General features: G+C 35.2%; 2 protein-coding genes across 2 annotated transcripts; both read left to right on the forward strand.

Annotated features, from left to right (window-relative positions):
• The first annotated feature begins 1200 nt into the window (after nt 1–1200).
• On the forward strand, nt 1201–3825 carry LOC135223249 (elastin-like). The gene is made up of 4 exons (XM_064261739.1): nt 1201–1361; nt 1782–1918; nt 2580–2744; nt 3261–3825. The coding sequence occupies exons 1-4, from the start codon at nt 1285–1287 to the stop codon at nt 3335–3337; spliced, it is 456 nt and encodes a 151-aa protein (XP_064117809.1). The 5' UTR covers nt 1201–1284; the 3' UTR covers nt 3338–3825.
• Nucleotides 3826–7233: 3408 nt separating this feature from the next.
• On the forward strand, nt 7234–9293 carry LOC135220869 (uncharacterized). The gene is made up of 4 exons (XM_064258462.1): nt 7234–7247; nt 7387–7472; nt 8303–8440; nt 8692–9293. The coding sequence occupies exons 2-4, from the start codon at nt 7394–7396 to the stop codon at nt 8772–8774; spliced, it is 300 nt and encodes a 99-aa protein (XP_064114532.1). The 5' UTR covers nt 7234–7247; nt 7387–7393; the 3' UTR covers nt 8775–9293.
• Nucleotides 9294–14620: the final 5327 nt, after the last annotated feature.

Here is a 14620-nt window from a genome sequence, read left to right on the forward strand (position 1 = left end):
TCATTTCTTTCCATCATTGCTGAGTTTTGCTATTTAACCCATAGCTGGACCCTACCCTACCCCATTATTATTATTATTATTATTATTATTATTATTATTATTATTATTATTATTATTATTAAAAGCTACGCTGCAACCCTAGTTGGAAATAAAATACTGCTACATGGCAAAGGACCCAAGCTGAGAAAGCAACCAGAACAGCAATAGGATTGTAGAAGTAGAGAGAGAATTATAAAAGAGAAATAACAAACTGGAATAAATAAAATTGTAAACATAAACTTTTGAAAGAATCTCAAATGGATTTGCTCACCAGACAAAGAATTCGCGCTAGGTTTGAAAGTGAAATTCCAGCGAATCAATTACGCGACAAAGAGGATTATTTCAGGATTAATCACTATTATCATGATTCGTACAATTGGAATACTATTGGAACAAAACTCTAAGCAAAATCACAACGTGAGAATACTTAGCAAGGTTTCTTTGACTTAGAAACAGCTTTTAACGCCAACAATCACATCAGCGGTAAATGTTCTGCTCATCAACTCTATATATATATATATATATATATATATATATATATATATATATATATATATATATATATATATATGTGTGTGTGTGTGTGTGTGTGTGTGTGTGTGTGTGTGTGTGCGTGTGTCCATATCATTATATATTTATATATATAATACATATAGATGCCGTATATTTGTATGTATATGTATACATACATGCATACACACACATATGTATCTCAAGTTTATATAAAAGGCCCATTAAAACACTGGTTTAAAACTAAGGACTATATTTCTGTGGACTGACTCCCACCCTTATCAAGTAGTCCTTAGTTTTAAACCAAAGTGTTTTAATGGGCTTTTATACTTGAGACGTATCCTGTTTTAACAGAGTAATTTATTTATATATATTATATATATATATATGATATATACATATATATATATATATATATATATATATATATATATATAATAGGGCGAGAAACAGAACGGTCCATTCCTTTGAAAAGCTAAATCGCAGAGATTAATAAACTCCCACAGCGCATCCCTCAACTTCCTCAAATCTTTGAAAAACCAGAAAGGCACAACAGCGAGGATGGCTGTCAACGATTACCAGAAGCCTCTCCAACTCCGGAGACCGCGGGGCGTGTTCCTTTAGTCCTCTCTGACAGGTCATGCGGTCTCCAAGGAGAAAAGCCTTTGACAGGTCATGTGCCGATGTTAAGGAAGGGATTAAGAGCGATATCGGCTAAATCCTAAGCTATATAAGATGGAACCCAGAAGCTTATCCACCATTCCTCCACCAGCATCGTCCCTGGATCAGCGACTACTAGTACGTTCCAACGGGTAAGCTGAAGCGAACTTGGTCTAAGGTTTTTTTGTCCTTTTTCGGAAGCTGTAATGGATTCTCATGTATTTTGCCTTTTAGACTCAGATCTTGTACGCACATTTTATAGATGGCAACAATAACTTATACTATTAAGAGATCAAAGTTTGGAGAGTCAGTGTTTTACTATTTATATAGCTACTGACATAATGTGATTACTTTTTTTATAATTGTTGTTTACCCGATTATTTCTTATTGTCTAGTTAATGTGCTTATGTCATAAGTATCTTATAGAATCTCGCAACGGAACGAAATTTTGTTACATGATAGAAGAAAAATTAGTCTGGCTCGTTCATTTAACTTCTTAAGCTAGAACCTACGATCTCTTTGAATGAATGTCGTGTTGCTAGATTTTGTCACCTTTTTTTTTTTCTTTTCAGTGACACCATGAAGGCCTTTGCTCTCGTTTGCATGACAGCCATGGCAGCTGCTGCCAGTGCTGCTGTCGTTCCAGGTGCTCCTCCAGCAGCTCCAGCCATTCCAGGACCAGCAGGAGCTTTAAACCCCATGTCTCCTGGTAAATTTTTCTTATCGTTTCTTCTGTAACTTTGTTTGGCAATGTTTGGGTCCATCTAGATTTATTTAACTTGATCAGTTCTACAGGCTTTTCGGTCTTTCTTAGCATTTCCCTTGATTTCTAAGTTGTTTTATGTCAGTAGTCTCACATTTATACCGCATCTCATGGTATGGTTTCGATTTCTGTTCATTTTCAATTTCTGGTTTATCAACTTTATTTTGATATTTCTAATTCAGTTCTAATATGTAACGTACAAATTTCATCCTCGAATATGGGATTTTTTTTTTCAATCAATTAAAACGTTTTAGTCAAGGTTTTAATTGAATTTGCCTGTATAATTTTATATGTATAACCGAATTTTCTTTTACTAATTATAGGGATTCGACAAATAGTTTTATTTCTTACGTACTTTCCCCTTTGTCAATGTCCATTAAAAATCATAATTAACTGCATATGTAAGCTTTCAGTATAAGCTGTGTTTGAACGTAAGAGTTGTATACATACACACATACATACATACATATGACATAAGAGTTGTATACATACATACATACATACATAGGACAAACATACATTATGCAATCTTTTGCTCAATTTCATCTGAACAGGAAGTTCTGAATCGTACATCTTACTTCCTTCTTCTTGATTTTTTTGGCTTCAGGCTTTGGGGCATCCTTCGCCGGGCCCTTCTCGATGTACATGATGCCCCCAGCGGGCATTCCAGGCGTGCCCGGAGGCGTCCCTGGCGTCGTAGGAGGCCTTCCACTTTCCCAGCTCGCAATAGGAGGAGCCCCAGGGGTTATTGGAGGTCCTCTCGTCGCCCCAAGTAAGTGACATCCTTCGCTTTCTTCTTCTTTCTTCTTCTTCTTCTTCTTCTTCTTCTTCTTCTTCTTCTTCTATTGAATAGTTCAGTGTGACTTGAAAACATTTTCGTTCATTGTTGAACTCTGATTACTCTGGTGATATCTTAAAATATCATTATTTAATAGACAATACTGACTGATTTTTACAATGCATATAGTTTTGTAGCTTGAGTTTCTAGGAGCTGTTTATGAATTATTTTTAAGGCGATACCCTTACTTTGTTTCTTACTGTATCCATGAATTTATAGTCCATTACATTCATTTGGTTTAAATCTTGCTTTGGCCTAATTCTAGTGAACTCTACAGTACGTATAGCTATCTCTTTTCGGTTTTCTTTATTTTGATTGGTAGTTTAAACTGATTTTGAGTACTGTAATAATTTGGTGCAAGAGTCGGCGTTTTGGCTCTCAAATATGTTCCGTGAAGCCGAAAACACAACCTCTGTTACCAATTATCTGCATCTGCTCCCTCTTCCTCAGGCATGCCCCCAGCAGTAGCTGATCTTGTGAAGAAGAAGGTCGCCCTGGGCACCGGAGCAGCTGCCCCAGCCTCTTAAACCGCTGATCCACCCTGAAGCTCAAGTTCGCCGTTCACTGATTTGTCATGGCTGTTGTAAATAGGAGTGAATCACTTAACGATGTCTTCCAACACAAAAACTAAACTGGAAACTCCCTGGTGATAATTTGGCACTGATCAACTCAGTCATTTACATATTTGGAAGAAATGATGGAAGACTCTATCACTGTATTGTCTATTATGCAGGGTGGTGAAACAAAACTTCCTCTCAAAGATGCATATTGTAAACTTCATTGAATGGAAATTCCAGACTGACATTAATTTCGAAAATCAGGTTTGTGAAGTATTTTACTTACTAAAAATTAACTGACATTGATTTTAGATCACTGTGTGAAGATCGCTTTGCAATCTTATGTCGCAAGATATTGCAGCGGGTGGAAGATATTAATCAAGTTATGTAGTACAACCAAAATGCCTGTATTCGATCTGTTGATCATTCACAGTAATAAAGCTTTTATTGTAGTTAGATAGCTGATTATCATTTCCCCATTTGTGACTCCTCTTGTATTATTTTGGTCATAAACTAATCATTGTGAATGTGACAGTTGCTGCCTGGGCCTAATCTCGTTTTCTGAACTATAACAGTGAAAACCAGTAAAATTGGATTTTTTTTTCACTCACATTTTTCTTAGTTGCTAAATAATTAAAATGGCTTGGAATATGTTAGTGAATGTTTAATTATATTCATCTTTAATATCCTAACACTGACGGTCTCGCTCGGTTTCTCTGGATATTTGCGTTTCAATTATTATGAAATTGTAATTCATATATTTTTTTTATATGATCAGATGTGGGGCACCTTTTAGTATTTTGTCTTGAGTCCTAGTTATCAATCAGTCATTTATCCACAATATATTCATTACCTCTTTTGACGTCTCTCATTCTAAGCACTTCTTCTTTTATTTATTTGCCCTTTATACGTGACAACCGGCCAAAAAAGAAAAAAAAATGAATAATATGAATGCTCGTTTCGTAATTCATGCTCACAGATTTTGACACTCTATTGCCATCTTTTAATAACGAGTCCAAGTTTTCGAAGTTACTGTCCGCGTAGGTTACGCGAAGTATCAAAGAACGAAGCCTTACATGATACTTTTACCTACAGGCGAGAACTTTCTCGTCACCAAGAGATCTCATTAACTCTCCTTCGTGGTTTTCCTTTGCGGGTCCTGTTACATTTAGTGGAAGGTGAGTGAATGCTATTTTGTTGATTTATGTTTAAGAAGGGTGAACTAAACATAAACAAAACATGCTTGTGATGAAAGACCTCTCCCTTAATTCGCAATGTAGAAGGTGCACCAGAAGATAAGTGATGACGCTAATGTAATGTATGGCTTTGATTTTTTTAAAGCAATATCTTTAATATTTTACCTGCATTTATAACTAGAACAGCTTTGATTCCATACTCTTTTCAGGAGGGTGGAAGGAGACACTTAATTGTCAAAAGTAAAAGATAGCTTCAGAGAGAACAAGAAGAACCATGAGCGTGAAATTCAGCGAGAAGAATCCTGGTCCAGTCTCTTGAATAAAAAATAAATAAATAAATAAAAAAGTCTCCAAAACCCTGTGAATAAGAAAGATCACTCGGACAAGATAGAATGTCCCCCAGTGGTCAGTGGATCTTCATGGAAGAAATATTTTGCGGAATAGAAATCAGACATTGTTTTGTTTTCAGAAATTGCTCACCACGTTCATAGAAAGAAATCGGGCATTAAAGGTATGAGAATATGATATTATTTGTAGATAAAGAGATACCTACAGGCAGGTACATAGTCATTTTTTTTTTCTTCAGATGTTTAAACTATGATTAACTCCAATCAGACACGCTCGCCTCAATGGCGTGGTCGGTATGGTGTTGGCGTACCGCCTCGGTGGCCGCGCGTTCGATTCTCGGGCATTCCATTGAGGAGTTAGAGATATGTATTTCTGGCGATAGAAGTTCACTCTCGACGTGGTTCGGAAGTCACGTAAAGTCGTTGGTTCCGTTGTTGGCTCCATGCAACGTTAAAAACACCATACAAACAAACAAACACACACACACAAAGATGACTGGTTAGTTGCTTGGTTTAGATGAAGCTGACTTTGTGCAAAGGCAAGGTTTGAAGAGGCCAAGAAGCCTGTAGAATTACGTAGCAATTCATAGAATTAAGTAGCAATTCATAGAATTAAGTAGCAATTCACACACAAAAGAGCCTCTCCCTTTCTAGATTGTCATGACAATTTTTTCGGTTGAACTATAGGATGCAAATAAAACTTCTATACACTTAAAGAGTAAACAAAAGAATTAAGCACACCGGGATCGTGATGATATGAAGTCACGAAATTATTAGCGACCATTTGTGCAGCTACAACAGATCTTTGTCTACTCATGATGCCGATTCGCGTGATTTTAGATCGAATCAGTATATATACATAGATGCGAACCCCTGGAGTCAGGCATTTAGTTTCAGAGGTTTTCTTGCTACAGACATATCCACCTCCCATATCTGTGAGTAAGTTTGTTATTCTCTCTCTCTCTCTCTCTCTCTCTCTCTCTCTCTCTGCGTGTGTGTGTGTTGGAGGGGGGGGGGTGGGGGTGGGGGCTAAGTTTGAAGTTGAATTGTTTAAGTTTGGCTACTAATTCGACGACTTCACTATCAGTTATCGTTTGAGGAGTGATTTGAAATAGTAACACGTCTTGGAGGACATTTCTTTTTGTATTAAATACAAAAAGAAATATAAAAGTCTCGTAACAAATTTCCCTCATATCTAAGCAGTGCCAACAGAAAATTGCGATCAAAAGAATTATTCAGAGTTAAATTTCGATTTTATAAATTGGAATAGTAATTTACGACCTAATCAGCATACGAAGAAAAATACTGCTCACTGTTTAAAAAAAAATGGAAAACAAAGCAACAAGTACAAAGGCCATCGAAAAGGCTTAAGTAAGAAATCTGTCCAAGTCGTAGATCTAATACCGTGTTGATGCCCATCTCAAAGGATCCGGTCAGACAACTGTAGTACAATTAAGTTCCTCGACCAAGGATGTTATACTGATTCCTCTATAATGAGGCTGATTTCAGACCAGCCAGGCTTTATCACATCACTTGAAAGTCATTTTCTTAATATTCTCTCGTTTTTTTCATCAGTTCTCTCTTTGTTTTAAACTTTTGTCGCTGGTATCTAAAGAATTCAATAGAAGAATAAGACGTATTCTGGTTTCCAGCTGAGCAAAATATCACACAAGTCAGTTTTATCTTATTAATTTAGATTCTGTCAATATTTTTAGATACATCGCATGATATATAATTAATTTCACTGTGTGGAGTTGGTTAGTTTAATAACCTGTAAATACATGATATTTAGTGATACTCTGGGGTCAGGGAACAATTAAAAATTTTGATTTCTGATACGACAAGATTTATAGCAGAATACATCAGGTCCTTCAGTACTATTGTGAACAAGAATCACTGATATCAGTTATGGATCTTTTCATAAATCTGATAACCAAAAGAAGCTCCATTAATTTTTTGCGTCCCAATTATCGCCTCAGCCCCATATACGCGAAATACAATGTTTCATGAGGGGTCACATACAATGTCTTGACAACATTCTTCTCAGAATTAAAATGCCTTTATTCCAAGGGGAAAGTCCTGTGGTTCGTGCATCATTGTATTTCTTCTGCCAAATTTTAGCTTTGCTGTAAGATAATAAAAACTCATTACTTCTCGTCCCTGTAGTATAAATAATTTTGCTAAATATAAAAAAAGTTCTAGTTGTAGTTATAGATATGCCTACCAAATCATTTCGTTACTTTTGAAGAAATGCGACATTTATATGTCTTATCTAACAAGTGAAGGGATTTCATAATTCTCATTGTCATCGAATTAAATTTGTCAGGAAGAGCTGAAGTATTTTGAAGTGTTACTGATATTGGTCGACTGCATCACTTTATCTCTTTGAAATTAAGGAAACAATATGCAGTGACGTTAACAATATCTTTTTATTTATTTATTTTAATTAATTTATTTTTTTATTTTTTTTACACAGATCAGCCATGAAGGTGGCAGCCGTGAGTTCTCTTGTCTTGCTGGCGTTAGTCTCCGCTTGCACCTGCGCCCCGACGGACGGAGATGGTAAGTTTATTCGAATGACAGACGTTAATGAATTCAAGATCAGTAACCGGAATGACCTATGACAAGTTTTGAAAGATGTGCGCATTTTTATTAATCAAGGTCAGCTGGTAACTTTGCAAAAGCGTTCCGTGTATCGACCTATTCATTTAGACGAGTGAAAATCGCATGCAAATATTCGTCATTGACTGATTGATTTAAAATAAGTATATCCTAGTTTAACCAGACCACAGAGCTGGTTAACAGCTCTCCTAGGTCTGGCCTGAAGGATTAGATATTATTAGTTTTACGTGGCTAGGAACCAACTGGTTACCTAACAACGGGACCTACAACTTATTGTGGGATCCGAACCACATTATATCGAGAAATAAATTTCTGATCACCAGAAATAAATTCCTATGATTCCACGTTGGCAGAGCAGAGAATCGAACTCGCGAGCAAGTAACCCACTCGTCCAACGAGGAACTGACTGATTGCTTTAAAAACTTTATTCATCGACATTTAGCTTTTTTAAAAATTATTATATAATATATTGATAAGATTTATCAGAAGATATTCTAACAGTTCATAGCGCTGGTAAAATATCTGGAAATCTTAGAGCAACAAAATTGTTTTTTAAAAAGTTAAAATTAGAAATATACATTACTGACAATTATACCATTATGGTTAAACTTAACATTCACATAAGCCATAAATACCTTTAAATACGACTGAATCTCAGAACTAAAGAATTATGATAAAAGTCAGACATGAATTATAATGAAAATTTATTTATTTATTTATTTATTTCCCATTAAATTCTTAAAATCAGATTTTCCATTCTTGACCTTCAGGAAGCGAAATGTTCATCCCTACACCAGAGATGATTAAGGCCTTCATTCCCACACCGGAGGAAATAGCCGCCCTTGCAGCCCTCCACACAACACCTGCTCCAGGGGCACCACCCCCACCCCCACCATCTGGACCTCCAAGTAAGATTTCGTCTTTTTTTTTTTTCCTTTTTTTTTCTTGACTGGAATGTTGGATGAGTGAAGTCGTCCTGAATACTCGTACATGGAAGTTTATAGATTAACTAATCTACGTTGTTAGAAATTATATCTTAGTTGATATATGGTAATTAGCAACACTTCCATAAATAGAGGCAGTAACCTTGAACTGATAGATTAACACTAAGATCAAGTAAGTTTGTTGATTATATATTCTTTATCATCATTCTCTTCAGCCATGCCCCCTGCTGTTGCTGCCCTGATAGAGAAGTACAAGAGGGCCGTAGCTGCTTTCTACCCGTCAACACCAATGAGCTAAACTTCTGGATGACTTATGACCCTTCTTCAACTCTGCGCGAGCAAGTTATGCTCTTGCTCGCTTGGAGCGGCCATCTTACCACTCACGGATACTCAAAACCTCTGGAGGACTATGTGAAAAATCAATAATAATGAGCGTTCTGTATAATGTACCTTTATTTAGTTACTCCCATCACTACAAATTCTTCATATCTTTCTCTTTAACCATTATTTTTATCTATACTATATTCATAGTTTTTCAAAAATAATAAAGAAACCCAAGACTGGCGAACGCAAAATATTGAGGTTTTTATTTTATTTTTTCCAACTAATTAACTTAGAGGCGTCAAATACTTCACTAAATTGAATTGCATGGTCAACCATTTACAACAATTTCAAACTTTTTTTTTTCTTTGCAAATGACGACAGTTGCATAGATAACAAAGAAAAATCTTTGAGATTTGAAAGAGTTTGACTTTCCGTAAGACTTTGTTTTTATTTGAGACAATTTATTTTGCAGCAATTATTTCAGCATGAAGAATTAAATGATTGAGAACTTCCATTACTTTTTTTTATCTCTGTTGGTTGAAAGACTCCTGAGGGGCCTACTAGGCCTCTTACTCCCTTTCACACCTTACCACTTAGCAAGGGCTCATGAAGGCAAAAGGCCAACTTAATCCTCATGTACTTGCTTCCCAGTTCATATTTGATTCATTATCTGCGTTTCAGCATTACGCACGGATAATGTGTGTCATGAATTTGTTATCGTGTATCTATAAAATTAATAACTCAATGCCATCCTTAATGACAATATTCAAAGTGAACAATCAGCCTAAGAAGTGCTCATTTGTTACAGACTAATCTGATTCTCTTCATGCTCCTTGATGGTAGAAAAATGGTAAACTTGACTTTTCTACCCTTACGCTATATTGTCAAGACGAGAGATGTCAGATATCGATGGTTATTGTCTGTTCAAACTGGATTTTTTATGATAATGGTGCTTTTGAAGAAGAGAATGGTAATTATCTGTACCTGATTCGATATCAATCACGATACAGAGAAAGTTAAGTGCTGTGAACCCTACTTGAATTTCATGGAATCAAAAGGGAAACTGAAAATTTCATAAGTTTTCAGACACCGATATACATCTATTAGATAGACGGTCCTTTGGCTTCAGTGATCGGAAGTAGTGGCAGAATTTATCCCTATCTGAATATGGGAAGGCACTAAGAAAAAGGAAGTGTTTCAGTTCGAGTAAAGGGCATTTGAAACAAGGAAAACGCTCTTGCCATTATGGTTCGCCTCTGGGGTCGTGTAAACAAGAGAATGTCGCCTATGAAGTCGAGGTTTAGTATGAGTGAGGAGGAACAGTGTTGCCGTTGTATCCGCATAAAGTTTCCGCAAGCACTTAGTTACGTTTTTCAAGCCTTCTATACGAAAACAAAGAAATCGAAATTCTCACCTTACTCGGTAAACTAAATTATTTAATTTTCTAATTGTGAACAATGTTTCATCCGAGTCTGTCACTGATATGTGTAATATCTGAATCGATGTGTTAGTCACTATTTGACCATATAATTATGCACTGTTCCTCGGCATCATTATTAACATTTTGAGGCTGTGTGTCACATATTATAACACTATTGTCTGCATTGATGTGTTCATCACTATCTGACGATATAATCACGCACTGTTCCTCGTCATCATTATTAACATTTTGAGGCTGCGTGTCACATAATATAACACTATTGTCCTGCTCATTTTCACTGCTTTTTTTTTTCATCATCAGCTTCGTCTGAAGATGAGTAATCTTCAGAAAAAAAGACTTTTAATATGTAGTCATGTGAATCATAAACTTCAGTTTCTTCTTTGGAAAATATCAGTTTTCTGGGGGAAAAAATTAGATATATAATCACGCGATTTGCGGCCACTCATGTTTTCTTCATTTATAGGCCATCTGCTGTATATGGTCACTATAAAGTATCGAACGGGGTAAAACAATGAACTCATATGCATGATAATGGATTGGCGATCTGGGAACATAGAATACTTAGTCCGCATAATTATGGTTGCCACTTGATCTTTACGAATTTTGCAGAGATGCAGGTGCATATAATATTAGGAGTTTCATTGTCTATGAAACGTGAGCTCCAAAGATATATTTTTGAAACTCTGGACATTACCTTTATACATAGCAAATTAATTAAAAGCAAGAATTCTGGCACGAAAACCCTTCGTTGAAAACACTGAGTATCGCACCTGTTTAGCGTACTACCTACTAGCGATAAAAACTGTATGCCCATAGGAGATTGTGGAGGTAATTGATCACTTGTTTACCGCACCTATTCTTAGGATATGATGATCATGAACTTCGCACATAGGGATTTGAACGATTTATATAAATTTCGTTATACTTAAGGTACATTACTAATATATATATATATATATATATATATATATATATATATATATATATATATATAGATATATATAATATATAGATATAGATATATACAACATATATATATATATATATACATATATATATATATATATATACATATATATACATATATATATATATATATATATACATATATCATATATATATATATATATATATATATATATATATACATATATATGCAATGTATATGTATGTATATATACATAATACCACCACACACACACACACACACACACACACACACACATATATTATATATATATATATATATATATATATATATATATATATGATATATATGTATATTAATACATACTTATTATATAACATTCATACATATATATCTATATATACGTATTTATATACATTATATTTACATAATTTATAGATATACATGCACTGTATATATATATATATATATACTATATATACTATATATATACATATATATATATAATATATATACATATACTTATACCTATATACTACATATATATATATATATATATATATATATATATAGTATATATAATATACTATAAGAGAAATATTACTTTTTCCTTTCTTATTTGTCCCAGATATATTTATAGATAAGTTTTTAATAAGCACAGCAGCATTTATGCATCAATATATAACTCATTTAATCATATAGGAAATAATTTTATAATATATTAACAGATTGATGTACATTAATCATATCACCGTCATATTCTGATAAGAGTCTTATCTTTTATAATATTGTATTTGAATGAGAAATTGTTTAAAAGTAAAAAAATATTGCAATTTGTATATGATAAATTTACATGAATGCGCCATGAAGAAATTGCTGCTGAAAATGCAGTGTGGAATCTGCATTGGCACACAAACTTGGATAGCTGACGAAAATTCCGCACTTCGGCAACACTGATACCGAGGTGGAGGATCTTTTATTTCCACTTTCCCGGGTGACGTCACGCCGTGCCTCTAGCACGTCATCCATTCGTTAAAAAAGACATGACTGATGTCCCATCAGACGTGAATGCATCATAGTTTGGAGGAGACGTAATAAATATGTATCATTTAGTTAAGATAAATCCAAAGTGCTTAGAAATCTTCGCATTATTTGGAAATGCAATTCGCACGGAACAGCAGACATGCCGTCCCTTTAGCACTGTCATCCATTGAAGACATGAATAAAGCACGTCGGATGTGAATGCATTATAATAGTTTGGAGGGACGTAATAAATATGTATCACTTCGTAGAATAAATTCAAAGTGCGAAGAGCAATTCGTATTATTTGGAAATGCAATTCGCACGGACTACTAGAAATTGTTTGAAAAAATGTCCTGTAGACAGATTTTCTTTGGCTTATGGTTTACTTATACGTATGAAAAAAAGGTCAGTTCAGTATCAGGTAACGTTTGTAGGGGATATAACGAATTTGTTTCATTCATTGGTAATGAAAGGTGCATCAAGTGTACTTATTCTTTGGAAAAAGCACTTATATAATTGCCCATACCATAGGTATAAAGAGAGATCTATGGTTCATACCATCACGCCCGGCTCTTTATCCCAAATAAAGGGCGGTGGGGGGGTGGCGGAATTTGGGAATATTATAAGTCATCCAGAATCATATAAATGTATAATTATTTACTCCTGTCAAGGATCATAAGTGTTTTTTTTTTATTCTACAAAGAATGTACCCAGGCGACCTTGGCCACTTAGTGCAGGCAATGAATCTTTGTATTGTGATGTAACTGTTGTGTTTATTTATTCCATTATACTAGTAGCTAAAGAATGAAACCCCTTGGTCTTCAGGTGAGGCACAATCTGCGAGTATATATAAAAAAACCACGAAACAAAGAAAAATACTTTTATTCTCTCTCTCTCTCTCTCTCTCTCTCTCTCTCTCTCTCTCTCTCTCTCTCTCTCTCTCTTAATATCTGAATACCTTTGCAAGGACAGATGTGGCCTGAAAGGTAAGCACTAGACCAACTTCGCATTTTATCTTAGTGATTCGTATTCAAGAAGAATATTCTGTAGTGAGGCTACACATCTCAAAATTTACATCGTTACATGAACGCTCGTGTATACTACTGCGAGACCGAATAGAATGGGAAATAAAACTGAAATTGTTGTCTAAACCGGGAAGAGAGGTTGACCATGACTACGTCCATTTAGTAAGCCGTGCTTTACCCGTTACTTGTGATTTCATTTATATTACTTTCGTAAACTCTGTAATATCGTCTGATATAAACTCAAATACTTTTATTTAATATTATCCGTACGTGTCATTAGCGAAGGCAGTAGGATAAAAGTTGCATGGGGGAAGCGGAGAAAGATAGCTAGAGTTGTATGTGATAAGAAAATGCCAATCAAGCTAAAAGTCAAGATATATAACACTGTAATAAGACCAGCGTTAATGTATGGAGCAAAAACATGGGCTCTAAGAAGAAAAGAGGAAGTAAAGATTCGGAGAACAGAGATGAGAATGCTGAGTAGATTATGGGAGTATTGCTGTTTGAAAGACTGGAAAATGATGAAATAAGACGAAGGGAAGGCTTAGTAAAGATTACAGAAGTGATAAGAGAGTCACGATTGAGATGGTATGGCAGTGGCGGATCTAAAAATCTCTCATGTATATATATATATATATATATATATATATATATATATATATATATATGTATATGTATATATATATATATATATATATATATATATATATATATATATATATATATATATATATGGTTTTTTATCACCTCGTCCTCCCAGTATCATTCATTTTTAGTTATTTGCTAGAAGAGCAGCCATTTTTACCCCCACCTTTTAAGCATTGGGGAGATTGGCATGTCCGGTCTGGGAGGAAAAGAATCCGTTAACGACTAGACCTAGTGTATAGGGTAAGACGGGCAGTTCGCAGGGGTTACATAGGCTTCTTGGTGGGCTTTAGGTACTCCTAGCTTTAGACCACTTTTTCCACAAATCTGCTGGCTGTGTTTTTGCATCTTTCTAGACAATGTCGTAGGCAGTGTGTGATCCCAGGCCGCTTGGAAATGCCCTGATTTGTCCTCAGTCTAAGCCAGCTTCTGTTATCGGGCAGATGTGCTCTCCTCTGACTTGAAGTCAGCCCCTTTGTTTTGTCGTCGCTTTTTGGAGCCCTCCTCAGACATCACGATACACTTGCAAGCAACTAAGGACTACAGGTACGTCTCGAAAGTGCAAAATCCAACCAGTCCTATTCCTTCAAGACGAATATTGCTATTTCCATTTTCAAATTTCCCTTTTATAACTCCTCTACTGAACGTCCTTTGTCCACCATCGTAGCATGTGCTACCCCTGTGACCTGTCCAAGATTAAGTTTCATTGAACATTTCATTTAAGCACTAGAGTTCCTCCTCTTGTGTATGATTAAAGA

The sequence above is a fragment of the Macrobrachium nipponense genome, chromosome 20 (genome assembly GCF_015104395.2).
Source record: "Macrobrachium nipponense isolate FS-2020 chromosome 20, ASM1510439v2, whole genome shotgun sequence".
In the NCBI taxonomy this organism is placed as follows: domain Eukaryota; kingdom Metazoa; phylum Arthropoda; class Malacostraca; order Decapoda; family Palaemonidae; genus Macrobrachium; species Macrobrachium nipponense.

Bases quoted from the DNA above. Each gene is read 5' to 3' on its own strand.
- LOC135223249 (XM_064261739.1), top strand. From the start codon at position 1,285: ATGGAACCCAGAAGCTTATCCACCATTCCTCCACCAGCATCGTCCCTG. The intron at 1,919-2,579 runs GTAAATTTTTCT...TTTTGGCTTCAG, and splicing joins TTTAAACCCCATGTCTCCTG to GCTTTGGGGCATCCTTCGCC. The intron at 2,745-3,260 runs GTAAGTGACATC...CCTCTTCCTCAG, and splicing joins AGGTCCTCTCGTCGCCCCAA to GCATGCCCCCAGCAGTAGCT.
- LOC135220869 (XM_064258462.1), top strand. From the start codon at position 7,394: ATGAAGGTGGCAGCCGTGAGTTCTCTTGTCTTGCTGGCGTTAGTCTCC. The intron at 7,473-8,302 runs GTAAGTTTATTC...CTTGACCTTCAG, and splicing joins CGCCCCGACGGACGGAGATG to GAAGCGAAATGTTCATCCCT. The intron at 8,441-8,691 runs GTAAGATTTCGT...CATTCTCTTCAG, and splicing joins CCCACCATCTGGACCTCCAA to CCATGCCCCCTGCTGTTGCT.